Source organism: Piliocolobus tephrosceles, chromosome 6 (genome assembly GCF_002776525.5).
Source record: "Piliocolobus tephrosceles isolate RC106 chromosome 6, ASM277652v3, whole genome shotgun sequence".
Lineage (NCBI taxonomy): Eukaryota > Metazoa > Chordata > Mammalia > Primates > Cercopithecidae > Piliocolobus > Piliocolobus tephrosceles.
In genome coordinates this window covers 3251650-3271156 of record NC_045439.1, presented here as the reverse complement: position 1 = coordinate 3271156, position 19507 = coordinate 3251650, and the positions used below count along the sequence as shown (strand labels likewise).

The 19507-nt window shown below is 40.7% G+C and overlaps 1 long non-coding RNA gene, 1 pseudogene and 1 gene segment (V, D, J or C); 2 read left to right on the top strand and 1 right to left on the bottom strand.

Annotated features, from left to right (window-relative positions):
• Nucleotides 1-8243: 8243 nt before the first annotated feature.
• On the bottom strand, nt 8244-9995 carry LOC111530312. The gene is made up of 3 exons (XR_002727764.1): nt 9859-9995; nt 8826-8974; nt 8244-8646 (listed from the first exon to the last, which is right to left on the bottom strand). It is a non-coding gene; the product is annotated as an uncharacterized LOC111530312 (long non-coding RNA).
• Nucleotides 9789-10413, top strand: LOC111530311. The segment is given in 2 exon segments: nt 9789-9905; nt 9989-10413. Coding segments are annotated over 2 exon segments (456 nt in total).
• A 7752-nt stretch (nt 10414-18165) lies between these two features.
• On the top strand, nt 18166-18689 carry LOC113220329 (annotated as a pseudogene). Its single transcript, XR_003307230.1, has one exon. The product of XR_003307230.1 is annotated as an Ig heavy chain V region 93G7-like (transcript).
• Nucleotides 18690-19507: the final 818 nt, after the last annotated feature.

The window sequence follows — 19507 nt, the reverse complement described above, 5'->3', positions numbered from 1 at the left end:
CTGAACCTGCAGGCTTCAGTTCCTTATTCAAGCCTTAGAATTGCTCGACTCACCAAAAATAACACAAAATGCGTCCATTTTTGGGGAAATGTAAGGGAACATCCAAGCACAATTTTTTGTGTGGAAATATCAGTTACACCCCCATGAACATAATTGCTGGTCCTCACCAGAAATTGCTGGTCCTCATCAATCTCAAAAACATCTAGATCTTCAACTTCCTAGCCTTGAGAATTCAGAAAAATATGTTTATGATATTTCTGAGCCACCCATTTTATGGAGTTCTGTTATAGCAGCTGAAACAGACTAAAACATTTGCCAAGTGTCATTAAAGGCAGTGAGGTTCCACCGTACTTGAGAGACGAGCATTACTCTCATTTGCAGCTCAGGATGACAGAAACTTGACCTTGAGCTGATCTGAAAGGAAGATGGTGCTTCCTCTCCCTCAGATCTCAGTTGAAGCCATGGTGTCAGATCTCTACGGTGGAGACTAAAGTTCAGTCTGTGATGTGATGGATGCCTGTCTCCTCCAAGCCTCACTTATGAGACAGAGTTTTCTTGCCATGCATTATAGACCAAGAACAGAGGGACCCCAATTATTCTCACCCCTGCTCACTTATATGGCAGAGGTTCTGGGAAGTTTCCTGGGAGAGGTGCGATGAGATTATGTGAGTCCATGACTCCCCTACAGTTTTCTGCTCTTAAAGCAGGAATGTCACTCTAAGATGTATGAATAATTTTGTGTGCACCAAGGCAACGGCTGTTATATTTTTATAGGTAAAGATGCAGAGCATAAAAACAGAGATACAGCACGCTCTAAATTGTGTGACTATACTTGCAGTGCAATGTGAATAATTTCTGCACTAAAGTTATCCTAAAACACACAATATATTTTTGTTGTAAGTAATTAATGAAAAGCTGACAGCTCCATGAGAGCAATATTACACTTGGTTTAGCAGAGAGAATGAGAAATAACATAATTTAAGAATAATCAGATGGACACTGTGCCATGTGCCTGTATTTTCAACTAGTCAGGATGCCATTGTGGGAAGATCACCTGAGCCCAGGATTTCAAGGCAGCCTGCAAAATATTGCCAGACCCATTTTACTGAAAAATAAAATAATATTCTGGGTCATGACAAGCCTTAAAAGCTGATCCTCCAAATAGGAACAAATTTAGTCGCATTAGATTGTGGATTGATTTTTGACACAAAACAGTGACACCATGCCAGCAGTGAGTACAGAATAGCATCCAGTTGTTATTTTAAGAGATATAGACTCCCAGAGACATGAAGTAGAGACTGTCAAAGGCAACAGTGCCGAACAACTGCTTTTCCATTGATGCTGTGTGTATATCCAGGAATGCACCTGTGAGTGACGAGATCATGTCCTTCATAGTGTGAGATAAAGAGACATTACTACCCATCTGACAAAGGATTAATCACCAGAATATACCAGGATCTCAGACAACTCTAGAGGACAATCATCTAGTAATCCGAATAAAAAACAGGCAATAATTATTTCTAAAAATAAGACTTTCAAATTGCAGCAGTCATATAAAAATGTGTTGTACAACATTGATCAACGGAAACATGTAAAACAAAACTACAGTGAAATATCATCTCATCTGATTTTAAAATGATTTTAACCAAAAGCCAGACAAAAAGAAATGCTGGTAAGGATCTGGAGAAATGGGAACACTCATAAACTGTTAGTGGGCATTTAAATTAATACAACCACTATGGAGAACAGTTTAGAGTTTCCTCGAAACCTAATAATAGCGTTATATAATCCAGCAATCTTCCTGCTGGCAAGTACCCCCCGCCCACAAAAACAAACGTTTTTTGCACTACCATGTTTGTTACAGCACTGTTCATCACAGCCACAATTTGAAAGTAACCTAAGTGCCCATTAACAGATGAATGGATAAATAAAACTGGTACATATAGGATACGGATTAATATTATGCCGTGAAAAGAATGAGATTTTGTCATTTGCAACAGCATGGATGAAACTGGAGTTCATTATATTAATTGAAATAAGCCCAGAACCAAAACACACACTTCCCATATTCTCATTTATTTGTGAAAGTTAAAAATTAAGACAATTGAACTCGTGGAGACAGAGAGTGAAAGGATGGTCACCAGAGGTGGGGAAGGTCTATGGTGGGTGGGGATTACTGGGGATGCTCAATGGGTAGAAAAAGTGGTTAAAACAATAAATAATACAGAATATTTGATAACACAACAGACTAAGTATAGTCCTTAATAACATAATTATAGATTGCAAAATAACTAAAAGTGTATAAATGGAATGTAGGTAAATCAAATAACTAATACTTGAGAGGATGTATAAACCATTCATCACAATGTGATTATTATGCATTTCATGCTGTATCAATGTCAGGTACTCCATAAATATACACATGTATTATTTACCCACAAAAATTCAAAATCAAAGTGTTTGTGAATCTATTCTTCTGTTTCTATATTACCTTAGACCGAAGAACATACTGGTTTCTTCATGCTACTGAGATCCACATAGACATTCATAGCCTTCTTTCTTTGCCCGTCCATAATCCCACACTCCAAAATGAGGAAACCACTTCTACTGTATGAAAATTAATTTACTTAGTGCACAATTTCAAAATACACAAAATGTGTTAGAATTGTTAAACTGACCCTTGTTGAAAATACGTGTATCAACTACTGTCCAGTGCTTATGTGCAGCTTATTTATATTTTACTATCACAACCTCAAATTTTTACCAAAGATACTTGATTATTTTATTCATGCCCCACTTTCTGCAGTGAAATTAGTTCAAACCATTTTATCATTGTCAGATATTGCATACAGATTTCATTTTATTCTGTTTCATGACCAGCTAAATACTTTTGAAGTTGTATGCATTTAGGTTAACACTTTGTCTCAAAAAATTATGAGTTTTCACAAATTATTTATGCCATGTGTTTATTATTGAACATCATGAAAATAGTTTCACTGTGATTAAAAAGTGTGTGTTTCACCTAATCCACACACGTTCTCTCCAAATTCCTGGAAAACCTCAAAGGTTTACTGGATCTATATTTTAGTCTTTGGCAAAATAGCCTGGCTGTTCTCTTAGCCTTTTTTTGCAAAGCATCAAGATTCACTTTCACTGACTACAGCATGAATTGGGCCCAGATGGCTGGAGGAGAGGGGTTGGAGTGGGTAGCAGCAGCTCTGCGCCAGCACAAGCAAGATTTACAATTCCCAGGGATAACACTTAATATCACAATCTCCTTTAAAACGATCTACGTGAGAGCTGAGGAGTAGGCAGTGTGTTACTGTGAGAGACACAGCGAGGGACATCTATGTGAGTCTAGAGGCAAACCTTCCTGCAGGAAGACAAGCGGGGACTTTGTGGCGAATGGGCTCAGAACCACCAGGAGGCGCTCGGGATCGTAGGGTGTGCTCAGGACACCATGGGGTGCTCAGAACTCTAGGGGGCGCTCAAGACCAGCAGGAGGGGCTCAGGACAACAGGGGACACTCAGGACGGCAGGGGGCACTCAGGACACCAGGTGGTGCTTAGGACGCCAGGGGGCGCTCAATACAAGCAGGGGGCACAGAATCATGAGGGTGCAATTCCAGACCACCAGGAAACTCTCAGGATCACCAAGAGGGTGTCAGAATCCACCAGGGGTAACAGGACAACCTAAAGGCACACGCGACCACCAGGAGACACTCATGACCACTGAAGAACATTGAGGACATCAGGGGTTCAGGACCAACAAGGAGTGCTCGGGCCACCATGGGGCTGTCCACAACCACCAGGGAATCAATTGTTCAGGACACCATGGTTCACTTAGGAGGCAGATCCACACTGGGTGCCTGGGAAGGGTGAGATTTGCTTTTAGACATTGCTGATTCCTGAGCTGGTCAAGCAAAAGTCTTCCCAGGATCTCTCGCCATTTCTTCCTTGTAACCTATGGTTTCTTTCACATACAAATCATTAACTTAGAACAGGAATTCAATTCAACTTTTAACCCTGCATATTTTTAGAATAATACTAGCAATAGTAATTCAATGTGTTTTGATAATAAGAAACAGTGTATGCCTAATTCAAACTTTGGTTCCACGCATGGGTTTTTGTTTTTTGTGCTGTGTCAGTTACACAATTGGAAATCCTCTTCTAACAATAACTCAGCAGTTTCATGGTGTTAAGTTTCTGTTCCTTTCATCTGCGTTTTGTGGAGGTGAAAAACCACTTTCAGGGGTCAGTTCCTTCACCTTTGTTGAGTTCTGGGGTTCTACTCTTCACACTGTTTCTCCACCTTCCTTTCTTCTATCAAATCCTTTTGTCTTCCTCAGTCTTCCAGTAAGGAAACAGGTCCCTTTATTTTGTCTTCTCCATATCTGGTGAATCTGTTTGCTTCTCTTGGTGATAATTGAAGCCAACCAAGTTTAGGGGGATAAGAGTTCTCCTTAGAATGTGCTCATCTAGGCCGGGTGCGGTGTCTCACGCCTGTAATCCCAGCATTTTGGGAGGCTGAGGTGGGTGGATAACTGAAGTTGGGAGTTCAAGACCAGCCTGGCCAACATGGCAAAACCCTGTCTCTAGTAAGAATACAAAATTAGTCAAGCATGGTGGCAGGCACCTGTAATCCCAGCTACTTGAGAGGCTGAGGCAGGAGAATGGTTTGAACCCCAGGGGAGGAGGTTGCAGTGAGTTGAGATCATTCCACTTCACTCTAGCCTGGGTGACAGAAAGAAACTGTGAAAAGAAAGACCGACAGGCAGATGGAAAGAAGAAAGAGAGAGAGAGGGGAGAGGAGAGGAGAGGAGAGGAGAGGAGAAGAAATATACTCAATCACCTGTAGACTCTCTGATCTCCTCACCCTTTCCTAGGGTCCTGCAGACATCACCCCACAACATCAAGTCTTTTTCCTATGTACTGCAGAGTGGGTTCTGCTGCTCCTGCTGCTCTCTGTGTGCTCAGCGCTGAGGCTCACAAGCACTTTGATGATGAAGTTCAAGCCCCTAAAGTGTTTGCAAACTCTCAGACCACCCTCTAGCAAGCTGCCATTGTGAGTGAATTCTGGGAATCCTGGGCTGATTTCAGTTCCATATTGCTGGATGTTCTCTAGCATCCAGGAGTATTGGCAAATAAACACCGAGAATTTGTATTGAAACTTTATGCAATATCAATGGTAGAAAACAATCCTAATTTCTAAATAAGAACATTTTATCCTGACTTTTGTAAAAATATAATGTGAATTTAACCAATAATGTAATAAAATGTTTTAAGTGGCGTTTCTTATATTTTATTAAATTTATTAATAATTGACAGATATTTAAAGTATACTAATAGCATAAATGACAAATAAACCAACACAGAGGCTATACATAAATACCACTGTACATTATTTAATTTGGCAAGAATGGCATTTACTTTAAGTTCTACCAAAACTTGCCTATAAATATGTTTGTTTACTGGCATTAGGATAGAGAAGCAATCACACAGAACAACAACATTTTGGAATACTACATTATGCTATAAAACAGAGTAAATTCAATTCAATTAAATAATTAAAATAATATTAAATAAATTCGTGTTCTGTTTTGGTATTTGGATATGTGTTCATTTTTGTATTTTCTTTTTTGTATCTTTAGTAGAGATGGGGTTTCACCATGTTGGCCAGGCTCGTCTCAAACTCCTGACCTCAGGTGATCCACCCACCTCGGGCTCCCAAAGTGCTGGGATTACAGGCATGAGCCACCGCACCAGACCCATTTTTATATTTTCACATGTATGTTTCAGTACTGAGCATATGTATGTATGTGTATGTGTATGTGTGATTATAAACTTATAAAATATTTTATTCATCTATATAGTTATGCAAATTGAAGAGTTTCATGTGAAGAGACAGTAGAAAATACAAAAGCAAAAGAGTTGTAGAAAGCATTTGCAATACTAGGGCCTACAGAGGAGTCATATTAATATGAAAAACAATAGCTTAATATTTTGGAAATGACACACACAGTAACAAATATCTATATGCAATTAACAAGATATTGGCACAAAGTTAAGAAAAAATTACATAAGTGTGCTCACTATTGGTCTATAAAATGCCTATAATAATACTTTTTATTTATCATATTATAGAAAATAAAATAACTATATGAATAGCACTCTCTTTGCTTGATTTTAGCATTAGGTGCTTCCCATGTTTTTTGATACAAATAAACATTTGTCATTTTTTATCGTAATTTCAATATTTTCTTCTAGAATATATGTTCATAATTATAATTGGAATTATAGAATTTCCAGAAACTTATTTTATCAGTTGTGACTTGTATTCTTATGATCATCTTTTTACATTAATGTACCTTTGATTCAGAATAATAATAGGTAAAATAATTATAAAGTTAGTACCATGTGTTCCCACCTCCAAGTATCTCCTAAGATGAATATCTTCCATCATGATAAGACATGGTGTTAACACATTTACTTGGATAAATTTATAATTATTCCATACCAGACCTTATTTAGCATTTTTCCAATAATTTATTTTGTAAACCAAAAATAAAATTCTAAGCTTCCTCAAGCAACTGAATGAACCCAACCCTCAGCCAAGGAGATTTCAAAGTAAATTCTAAAACTTGTTCCAGCAATGATGGGAAAGTGAGAGGTCAGACATGCCTCATTAATTCTCCTCTCATTGGAATTAAGGCACCAGTGGTCAGCATTAGCAATAAAACAAAGATTTTAAGACTGACAAAACTATATTTTTGCTATAAACACTCTTTATAGAAAAAAGACACCAAATTACAACCTGATTCTAGCATAACATCACATGACAAACAGGAAGACCTAACGATCTATTCTCTATGAAGTCTGCTACCTGGAGGCTTCATCTGCATAATAAGAACTATGGTCTCCACAACCCCTTATCTTAATCTAGACACGCATTTGTAAGGAGTGTATTGCCTTACATTTCAACCAATTGCCGATCAGAAAATCTTTGAATTCACCTATGTCCTGGAAGCCCAGGCATAAACTTTTCCTGCCTTTCTGGACTGCATAAACGGTATAGCTCACATGTGTTGATTAACATCTGCCTGTAACTTCTGACCCATGAAAATATATAAAATCAAGCTGTAACCAAACCATTTTGGACACACATTCTCAGGAACTCCTGCAGTGGTGTCATCATGGGCCTTGGCCAATCAAATATATCTCAAAATGAATGATTTTAAGTATTTCATAGTTTGTCTCTTTTAGTAGATATCTTCTTTTTCTTTTCTTTTTCTTTCTTTTTTTTTTTTTCTTTGAGATGGAATCTCTCTTTGCTGTTGCTTTTGTATATTTGTTTGTTCCCAGTTTCCATCAAGGTCATCACTTTGAATTCAGTTGTCATGTTCCTTTATTCTCTTCTGGTAAATCACAGTTTGTATTTCTGAAGTTTTCCAGGTGAATATTTTATAGATACAAATGTATCAAGTAGGTTGAAAGTGCCATTTGGGGCACTTCTATCTTTACTTATTTAATCAATGCTTGTTTTGTCGATCACAATGAGTGCCAATTTCTCCATCTTCTATATATGTTAGTCTATTTTCTGTTCCAAATCCATTTAATAAGTGTTTTACAATGTATTTTGGAAAGTTTATCCCATTATTCTGTGTAATATTTCACTTGAGTTACAAAGGTATTCATTTTAGGATTATTTGGTCTGAAATTCACAGCTATTTAAGTTTTCTTTGGTTTGTGTTTTCATGGTATATATTTTTCTATCCTTATTTTTTCTATTCATGAATATCTAAAGAAGTTCTCTTGGAGAGAGATAATTGCTGCATCCTAATTTTTTAGTTGACTGTGAGGAATTATTTCTTAGTGATATTACTCTTTTATCCAATGATTCTTGTTTTAATTTATCTTTTTACAACAACGTGTATTGTTTCTATTAATTTATTATTAATTATTATGTGACTAATATTTTATAAGCTACTACCATAAGGATAACAATAAGACATTTCTACAATTGAATTCTAATTCAAAAGTGTAATATCCCTATATATAATATCTTTATATATAGAAGAGAGATATTATAACTGTAGATGTCTATTTTCTCTTTTCTATCACTTTTTAAATTTTCTCAATTGGTAATTATGTATGCTATAAAAATGTAATATTGGAATTTTATAATTGCTTTACACATTTATATAATAAAAGAAATACAAATGCAAAAACAAAATTGAAACCTCGTTTTTCCATTGTTGACAATCTTTATTTTTTTGGATAGATTCAGGTAATGGATGTATATCATATGGCTACTCACCTAGAAACTCTGCTAAAATGTCTGTGGAAAGATTATTGTGCTGGGAATAGATTTTCTCAGGATTTATTTGTCCTAAAAGTATTTATTTTTCTTTGATTTATCATCTCCACAAACAATGTCAAGAAGATGCTGTATCTGCAAATGCGCAATCTGCAAACCAGGAACACGTCACTATATTACTGCACAACAGAGTGCATGAGGAAAGGCCAGTGTGAGCACAGACACAAACCTCCAGGGACACGTGGGCAAATTAGCTGCAGGGGGCGCTCAGGACTCACTGATCAGAGTCAATCCCAGAGGGAGGTGCACAGAAAGGTTAGGACTGCTTTCCTACAAAGATGAAAACAAACAAACAAACAAACAAAAAACTTTCTCCATCTGAGAGTTTCTCCAGGGAACTTCTCTAATTTCAAAATTCTCTGCCTACCAATGCCATCTCTAAATATTTTTTTAAATATTGTGTTATGAGAACATATTCTACCATGGACAAAATGCAAACTGACACTTACAGAGATGAGAAGCACTGAACCATGGTCGCCAGAATTGGAGACGTGTAGAAGCTCGGTGGGACCTGTTGAATCTTCTCCAATCACACTCACAGCAGAGACCTTACTGGGTCTCCCTGACTTGAATAGTCTTTAGGGAGGGTGATACCAGCCTGAAGATGGTGGACCATGGTCAGTGTCATATAGAATATGGGGACCCTCACAGGCTTTATGTCTGACCCTTCTCCTGACACTAAAGTATGCAAATTAATATCAACACTGATCTGGTGCTTCTTTTGATTCTAATTCATTTTCTTTCTTTTTAGTTGTCATTCCCACTATTCCTTGGATTTTCCTGCTCCCTGAAAAAGGTAAATGTAGTTGCTGTGATCTCAATTCAAAGGCTGAAGCCCTTTCCCTGTAGATCAGTTTGGGCTCAGGCTGTGGCTACTGCAGCCATGTGGAAGAGGCTGAAGGTACTTTCTTCCCTCCCCTTGCTCAGGACCATCCACTGTATTGTGTGTAGGCTTCCCTGGAAATGCAGTAGCCATTTGTAGTGAAAGAAATAAGCTTGTCTGGTTAAAATGGAAGGTGGATGTAGAATTAATTGGCTACTACATAAACTGTCCTTCTCCACCAGTGCTTTTAGGACAAGATTGTGAAATTTGTAAGAATCAAAATGGAGTCACGTGTGTCAAAATCCTGACAAATGGAGTCAGGGAAGTGTAGGGAGAATTCTCACACACATGTCCCTGATAACAAGAAATATCATAAAATAATTCTTGCACAAAGGCCAACACAGCCTCCTAATCATGACTTCTGCCAAGACATCTCAGAAACTACTTCTCCGGCCTTAGATTAATGCCATCTGAATTACACTGATCATGTTACTGTCACTGCTCCTCACCACAGATGCACTACCCTACTGAGTCCTGAAACCTGACTCCATCCCATACAGTAGGGCACAGATGAGGGGATGCAAATCTCCACCAGCTCCACCCTCCTCTGGGTTGAAAAGCCGAGCACAGGGCCTGGCTCAGTGACTCCTGTGCCTCACCATGGACACGCTTTGCTCCACACTCCTGCTGCTGACCGTCCCTTCATGTGAGTGCTGTGATCAGGGACTCACTCAGGGATAAAACATCTGTTCTCTCCTCTGCGGGCTTCATCTTCTGCTTTCTCCACAGGGGTCTTCTCCCAGGTCACCTTGAAGGAGTCTGGTCCTGCGCTGGTGAAACCCACACAGACCCTCACGCTGACCTGCACCTTCTCTGGGTTCTCACTCAGCACTTCTGGAATGAGTGTGAGCTGGATCCGTCAGCCCCCAGGAAAGGCCCTGGAGTGGCTTGCACGCATTGATTGGGATGATGATAAATACTACAGCCCATCTCTGAAGAGCAGGCTCACCATCTCCAAGGACACCTCCAAGAACCAGGTGGTCCTTACAATGACAAACATGGACCCTGTGGACACAGCCACATATTACTGTGCACGGAGACCACAGAGACACAGCCCAGGGTGCCTCCTGTACAAGAACCCAGGCTGCTTCTTATTGGTGCTCCCTCCCCACCAACGCAGAACAGGAAAGTGCAGCTGAGATGCCATTTCCTGCTAAAGCCTGAGTTTCCCATCACCACTAGACTCAGAGCCCTGTCTTCCTCCTCCTTCTTTACTAATAACCGGCATGTCTCCTGTTAACGGTTCATGCAAGCAGCAGCTGTATCCTGTCTGACAAAGATTCAGCATGAAATGTCTCTGTTACTGGGCCAGATGCATCACTGGTATGTGGCCACCAGTTTCTTGGGCTCATACCACCCCAAGGGGCAGAATACACATCAGCGGAACATATGCCTTTATTAAACTGCGGGAAATGACATTGGAGAAAAATGTAGGGATAAGAGAGCAGGAGGAATTGTGGAAGTCCAGATAATAGCTTTTGTCGTAGAGAGAAATGTGCAATCATAAAGTAATTTTAGAAAACAATAAAATAGATGGAATATGTCCTCATCATGGAGTGTCTCACAGTGTCAGTGCACAAATAAATTTCTAAAAATGTCATAGAGTAGGTGTGATACGTGACGCTTATTTCCACGCCAGGAGCCCATAAATACCCAAGTAAGTAAAAATCCAACTCTTAGAAAGGGAAGTGCCTCAACTTGACTTCAGAAACCCATCTCAGTAAGTCTGAGGAGCAATGTGGAAAAGAAAAGGAAAATTCAACAATACCTTTCTTATGAAAATCCTAGCTCATGTTTGAACATGAAACACAACTGTCCACAATTTTAGGAAAATCATCCCATGGCAACAAATAACTGCACTCAAAAGCTACTAAACTAACCACACAATCTATGGCCAAGTGATCTTTGACAAAGGTAACAAAAATATGCACCGGGAGGAGGACTCGCTCTTCATGCCATGTTGCTGGGACAATCGGACTCTGCCATATGCGGAAGAATGAAACTGGACCCCAACATCTCAACATATACGTAACCAACAGAAAATGGACTGAAGGCTTGATTGTAGGACCTCAGACTATAAACGTACTTGAAGGAAACCCCAGGAGAACTCCTCTGGACATTGGGCTTAGTAAGTAATTTACGAGTAAAACCTCGAAAGCACAAGCAATAATATAAAAAATGGAACTTTGTTAAACTAAGGAGCTTCCACACAGAGTGAACAGACAAATTGCAGAATGATAAAAAATACTGGCACACATTGCATCTGGCAGGGACTGATAGGCAGAATTTACACGGAACTGAAACAACTTCACCACAACAGCAGCTACGAAAAGCAACCTCATCAAAACTGGCAAAGGAAACGAGTAGGAATTTTTTTAAACAACACATAAAACTGGACAATAGATACGTAAACAATGCTAGACACCACTAATTATCAGGGAGATGCAGTTGAAACTGCAAAGAGATATCTTACTCCAGTCAGAATGGCTCTTATTAAAGAGCCAAAAATAAGAGACACTGGTGAGGATTGAAGGCAAAGGGAACTGTCAGTCACTGTTGATGAGGATGTAGATGAGCACAGCCTCTGTGGAAAACACTATGGAGATTTTTCAAAGAAATAAAAGTAGAACTACCTTTGGTTCAATAACCCCACCCCTGCGTAACCACCCAAAGGAAAACTAAATCATTATGTCAGAATGATAGTCAGACTTTGGTTTTCCTGCAGAACTATTCACAGTAGCACATGCATCAATCTAAGGAATTAACCTGTGTCTAACAAAAGATAATTTTATAAAGAAAATGTTACATATATACAATTAAATACTATCCAGGAATGGAATCACGTGTTTTGCAGCTACATGGATGGAACTCGAGGTCATAGTTTTAAGTGTAATCACTGAGAAACGGAAGGGTACACACTCCATGTTCTCACTTACAAATGGGAGCTGAGGAATATGTGCACAGGGACACAGGGAAAGGAATGCAGGACACTGGAGTCTCAGAAAGAGCAGAAGGCGGGAGAATGGTGGGAAGTTACTAAACGGGTACGATGTACATTATTTGGATCATGGATACATTAAAGCCAAGACTACTATGCAATATATATGTAACAAAATTGCAGTCACTCCCCATAAATTTATACATATAAAATAAAAAATACAATTAAAATATGAAATTATTAACAGTTGATCAGTAATCCTGAAAATTAAAATTTATGATCAATAAGTGAAAATAATATTAGTTGAACTTCATCGAATTTTAAAACATTGTCTACTCAAGTGACTATCAAGACAATGAAGGACAAGCTTCAGAGGAGAAAATATTTGCAAATCATGTATCTACCAATGTAATTATAATAAGAACCTGCAAAACTCAACAGTAAAAAGAAGCAATCTGCTTATAAAATAAGCAAAGGTTTGTGCAAACCTTTTATCAAAGAAGATGCACAGATGACACATCAGCATATGAATGTGATTTTCCAGTAGAGAAATGCAAATAAAGATCAAAAGGAAACACGACTCTAGGCTTTAGAATGACAAAAAATAAAGAAGAAATGCTGGCAGTACCAGGGTCAGTGAGCATGCCAGGCCTCTAGAGACTAAAATATTGCTAGTGCAAAATGAAACAGTTTCTGGGAAAACCGTTTACAGTTTCTTATCAAATTAAGCATGTCCTTAATCCATGACCTAGAAATCTCACTCCTGAGTATGTGTTACAAAGGATTAAAATCATATGTTCACACACGTGTATTCAGATATTTAACATTGTGTGTGTGTGTGTGTGTGTGTCAGAAACTAAAAACAACATGAATGTCTTTCAATACTTGACACAAAGCATTACAGGTGAACTCCAGACTTTCTCCTGAGTGAGAGAAGCCCTGCCTGAAAGATCCCCAGACACACAGTCACAGACATCACTGTCACCCTCGCATGTCACTGGTTTGGGCTGGGCTCTCTCTATCTCTCTGTCTCTTCCCTGACCAGGACTAGATGTTGAGTTCCACGACGTGCAGTTGCAAATTTATATTTTCAGCAATGCACTGAGGTCTAAATTGCTCTACAGACTCAACCAAACAAACATGGGCACCTTTGAACAAACAGTGCAGGACATTTGTACTGACCCCAGGAGAACTCTTCCCCGCTCTCTTTCTTCTTGGTTCTCTCCTGCAACCCAGCAGCCCTGCAGTTTAGCCCAGATCTCCCCTGAATCCATCCGTCTCCTTCCAAGTGCATTTTCCCACGGCCTCCACTGTTTTTGAGAGCACTCGCAGGCTTTGTAATTCTCCACACTGTTGTAAATGAAATCAGATCCTTCAAGACCACATTTAGGACTCTATTTTATGACTAAATTTTAGCAATCCCACCCGCTGCTCCTGAGACAGACAGAGCTCCTAAATAAGGTTCTGCAGGTGGAGATTAGGAGCATTTTTCTTCTTTAATGTAGGAGCTGAGTGCTCAGTGGAGGGATGGGGAGAAGCTTTCCACTTTATCAGCATGCAGATCCTGCTGGGGTGGACTCTCTGCCATAGGAGTAGGGCTGGGAACCAGGCAGCCCATGTCCTCCGTGGGGCTGCACCCATGGCAGAGCCTGCATCCATGAGTGGGGCTGTGTGGAAGAAGTGAGTCTCTGGTTCTCAGTAAGTCTTGTCAAGGGCTGAGCCTCAGCAGCATGACCTGTGGGCAAGGTCAGAGGGCCAATGTCCTGGCCCCAGGGGAAGAGTGTGCTCTGGTGGGAGCTGGGCAGAAGGAGTCCTGTCTACTTGGCTGCAGCCATCTGTGGTGGAGTTTACATCATGCTGAGCTGGGGCATAGGAGGAAGGAAGAGCATCTTTGATCAAATATCAATAGCATGGCTGACCTTACTGAGTTTTTGTAGATTATCTCAAATAAATCTTCCTTCACTTTCTGTATGCTGATAAGGCCTTTCCAAACCCGTTAATTTTTCAAAATAAGTCTCACCAGTTTCATGGAGGTATGGATATGTCGAGCTCCTTATACTTTCATGTAAGATGTGGAACTGTTTCCTTCACTGGTTATAAAATAATGGGTTGACTTTTTTTCCAGGACTTTATAGATACCATCAATTGTCCTATTGCTTATATGGTTATAACCAAAGCAACGCTGATATTATTCATGTCTGTTCTATAGCAAGGTATGCCCTCTACTTGCCTCCACTTGCTGGCATGTATTTCCATTTGTCTGTATGTTTTAGTAATTTGAATATGATTGACCTAAGAGTGATTGTGTATGTGCATGTATGTGTGTGTCGTGTGTGTGTGTGTGTCAAGGACTTATCCTGCTATTTGCTGTTCTCTGACATGCACTGATCCATGACTTACAGTTTCTCTAATTTTAAGGAAAAAAATAGAGGAACAGTGAGTTTGAGTCCAGACACAAATCTCACTGAAGTGGGCACAGGATTCTAACCGCAGGGGTGCTCAGGACACACTGATCACAAGAGCCAGCCTCAGGGGCAGGTGCAGATGGAGGCTAAGGTCTGGCTTCCGGTCAGCACTGTGGCTTCTTCTCTGTAAAACATCTTCCCTCGAGGAATTCATCTGGACTTATGATTCTTTGCTTATCTCCAAAGTCTCTGAAATGAAAATGTTTGTTTTAATGAGAGAAAAACCTTCCCACATGTGCAAAAGACAGTCTCCTATGGTCACTTAATCTTGTCTTTAAATGTCAATTAGTTATCCATGCTTCTGAAGTAAATCAGCTAAATCTATAAAACACACTTTGTTTAACTCAACCCTGCAGCCCAGCACTACAGCACTGACAGGGCCAGCAAGCAGCAGGCAGGATACGGTGCATGCTGGACAATGGGGCGGAGGGAGTTAGCATCCAGTGCAAGAGAAGAAAGTGCCCGTGGTGGTCACTGTCAGGACCCAAACTCATAGCTCCAATTGTAGGTGACCCCGTGCAAATGAAGAGATACCCTCACCAATGTTTAGTGTGGATGTCGAGTCTGATGGTGCCACACTCACACACCACGTGAATATGGAAAGATTTACCAACTGCATTATTGAGGTGTCTGCTGAGGGCAGCACAGGCCTCTCAAGAAAGTCCAAACTGGCTCAACAGAGCAGGAAAGAAGGCTGTCTCAGGGTTTTTATAATGGTTTGGTGTTGAAGGAATGGTGGGGCTTCCTACTAAGGGGAAGGAGCTTGTGTAATTTGAACCTAGTACTGGCATCCAATGAGGGCACTTCCATGATTTTCTACTAGATTTCCTATGTGCGGGGTACAAAGGTGAAGGAAGAGGATAAATCCTGTCATCAGTAGTGAGGCATCAAAATAGAGTCTGATGACTTATTCTACTTAGCAACTTAAGAAAATGAGTGAAAAATGAGGTAAGTGTTCACTCTGGGTGGACAGCAAATAGGTCTACAGAAAATACTTTTTTTTGGTATAAGGACATGAGAAAAAGAAGAAGAAGAACAAATTGAACAGGGATCTTGGCCCAATGTCCTGGCGGAAATTTTTCACTCGTGAGTTCATAAGTTTGCTTGGGGGTCTCAGGTCAGGTCCTTCTTCAATAGATCTCAGGCCTTACAGGATATATGAGGATGCTCAGCCTGGCATCCTTTCCTGGAGCAGCCTGACAACTGGGCGGGTTTGTGAACTTATTCCTCGGTTGCAGTACATGAAAAATCACACAATCTGCAAATTTGAAAAAATAAGCCTTTACTTTTTATAAAAGTTTACAGCCATTTCACAGGCTGCAAAGCACAGCCCTCGGTAAAGACGAGAGACACTCCCAAGGAGGAGCGGCGGGGCAGAAACTTTATGCTGAAGGTGTTGGCGAAACAGACATGATCACCAGGTTACAGGAGGGGCTATGCATGTTCACAAAGGTGGTCATGACACATGAATATGGGAGCAAAACATACATGTAACATGTGACCCGTGTTCACTTAGCAGTGGGGACTTAGCATTTAAATGTGTCGCCGTTAGGCCCTGTGTGCCAAAAGCTGGAGCAGGGGCACAAAGGCCCTCAGAGCGCAGCCTCCATGAATGGCCAGAACCAGGCCGTGGTCAGTGGTCTCTGATCAGGAGAAAGTTCCTGAAATCTGTCTGGTGTCCAATCAAAGCTGGGGTTATGGCTGTGGAACAGGGGTCAGTAAGTCAGGGGATGAGCTGCAATTGGTTAAATCACACTTGTCTCAGGGTCAGTGCTTATTTCACTGCTAGAAAAAAAATAATCTATCGTCAGTTAGAGCATAACCGGCAGTTAGAGCACAGTTTATTCTTTAAGAGTTGGTGTGAGGGATGTAACCCCCGCCTGGCACGGCCTTAGATCTTGTTTACAACTTGGCATCTTATTGCCCCAGAGAGTCTGTTCCGTCAGTCTTATGATCTCCATTTTAACGTTAGTGTTGGTCCGTGTTGTCTCTGAACCGCAAAGGGGAGCGGGGGTAATGAGGTGTGTCTGATCTCTTGTTCTGCCCAGCTGGAAACTCAATTTTTAGGTGTTTTTGATGCCCCCTCGGCCAAGAGGGGGACAGTTCAATCTCGTGGGGTGACTACAATTTTACTTTTAGTTTAAAGTTTATAAATATGAACCTAAGTATTGACATTCTAAAAGTCACTCCTTTGTTTTGGCTAAAAGTACCTGGCAAGAGTCCTTGCAATGAGGTTCAGGAGCAGTATTTTCTCTTGACTTTATTTGCAATAGACACAGGAGAGACTGTTGAAAAGATGTAGTACCAAAGCAGCTGTCATCTGTTGGTGAATGGAGTTGGTATGATACAGAAATCACTTTCAATGTTTTGTAACACATGCAAACATGGAATAAAACAGCGGTGAGCACGAAGTGTAAAGTCTCTAAAGATATGATGTTTCAGCTACCAAATAATAGGGTAATAACAGACGTTTTCTGGAGGAGTTGTCTATAATGCAATAACACTAGGGGGAGAACCTTTGGCCAAGGAAGTCCAAGATTTTCTTAATTTTTTTTTTTTTTTTTTTTTTTTTTGTTGTTGTTGTTGTTGTTTGAGACAGAGTCTCACTCTGTTGCCCAGGCTGGAGTGTGGTGGTGCAATCTCAACTCACTTTGACCTCCATCTCCCTGATTCAAGTGATTCCTGCCTCGGCCTCCCGAGAAGCTGATATTACAGGCATGTGCCACCACACCCAGCTCATTTTTTGTATTTTTAGTAGAGACGGGGTTTTGCCATGTTGGCCAGGATTGTCTCGCACTCCTGACCTCAAGTGATCTTCCCACCTTGGCCTCCTAAAGTGCTGCTATTACAGGTGTGAGCCACCACACCCAGCTGAGATTTTCTTAAAGTTTTGAAAATTTTAATTTAAGGGTTACAATTTTCTTCAACGTTTCCAGAAAGTTATAGACAGTATTGATTCTGTGTTATATGAGTAATTGTAATTCCTTCCATTTTAAGATAGTATTATAAACAATTTTAAGGCTGCTTGCTTTGTATAATGATCCACTACTGCAGATAAGTAGATAGATGACAGATAGATAGATAGATAGATAGATAGATAGATAGATACATACATACATACATACATACATACATACATACAGACATACATACATACATACATTAACTGCCACTCTTTCCATGGTGGTTGATTTCTCTTGACCTATTCATCATGGATGATTTTCAAAGGCATTTCATTTGAATCTTTATTTCTTTGCATTTTCTCTCCATGACAATGCTGGGAGGTTTTACCACCATCATTATAACATGATCTAGTGACCTGACACATGTGCGGTTAACAATACCTAGAAATTCAGAAGCTTTTCGGTTTTATTTCCAGCAGATATAATTGCTTCCCTTCTGTGTATGAACACATCCTAGAAACCCATACACACACACACACACACACACACATTTATCTGTAATATAATATTTTCTTCTCTGTAAATGAAAATTGATCTCAATTTCATACCAAGTTCATCATTTCCCTGAAAGTGAGGGCAGGTCCTTTTGCATCTGTTCAAACAAAAGACCCAGACACCAGCTGGTCAGGAGCTTGCCTGCTTCTGGGTGTTGGGTCTGTCTCTTCCCCTTTGCTTTTAGATGGGTACAACTATGGGAGCACCAACTACAACCTGTCCCTGAAGAGTTGAGTCGCCGTCAGTAGACACGTCCAAGAACCAGTTGTCCCTGAAGCTGAGCTCTGTGACCGCCGCGGACACGGCCGTGTATTACTGTGCGAGAGACACAGTGAGGGGAGGTGGGTGTGAGCCCAGACACAAACCTCCCTGCAGGGAGGCGGAGGGGGCGGGCGCAGGTGCCGCTCAGGACCAGCAGGGGGCGCGCGGGGACCACAGAGCCCGAGGCCGGGTCAGGAGCAGGTGCAGGGAGGGCGGGGCTTCCTCATCTGCTCGGTGCTCTCCCTCCTCGCCAGCACCTCAGCTGTCCCCAGGGCTCCTCTTTCTTTGATATCTGTGGTTCTACTTCCTCACATCCTCACTGCAGGCAAGAAAGGAAGGAGAAATTTTTTTATCATTGAGGTTTTAACAGTCACTGGCACCTGTTTTTTCAACAAATTCCCACAAGACCCATTTTACTTTCTTGACAAGCAAAATATTCCAAGGCTACTCACCATCCCTTGATTGGCGTCATCGAATTCATCGTGTCCTGCTCTTAAATTCATATGCTGAAACCCCAATCCCAGTGGCTCTGCATTTGGAGAGAGGGATTTTAAGAGGGAAAATAAGTTAACTGAGGTCATAAATGTGGGACCGTAATCCAGTAGGACTCTTGTCCGTATGAGAAGTGGAAGACAGAACCCTCTCTCCACATGCACACAGAGGAGAGGCCATGTGAGGACGCACTGCATGAGAAGGTGGCCATTTGCAAGCCTGGAAGAGGCTCTCAAAAAACTAACCCTTTCTGCACCAGATCTTGGACATCAAGGCTCCAGAACAATAAGAAAATTAGTATTTGTTATTTGAAACAACCTAGTCTTTGGCATCTTCTGATGGAAAGTCAAGCAGATTCACAGATACAATTGTGTTAGCTCCGTCTCCTGGAGGGACAAGCAGCCCACCAAGGCTGGATACATCTCTCAAATTACTTTTATAAAGTAAAATAGATCCAAGATGACAATCCCACCACATCATTGTCTGCTGAGTCATTTACTTAGCAGGCGTCTCTGAGGTCAGCCCTGTGGGCTGTGTTCTAGGTCATATCTCTCACTTTCCACTATGAGAATCCATGTAGATAATGAGAACCAGCCAGATGGAGTCCTGGTCTCTGCCCACCTTCTGCTTCCCC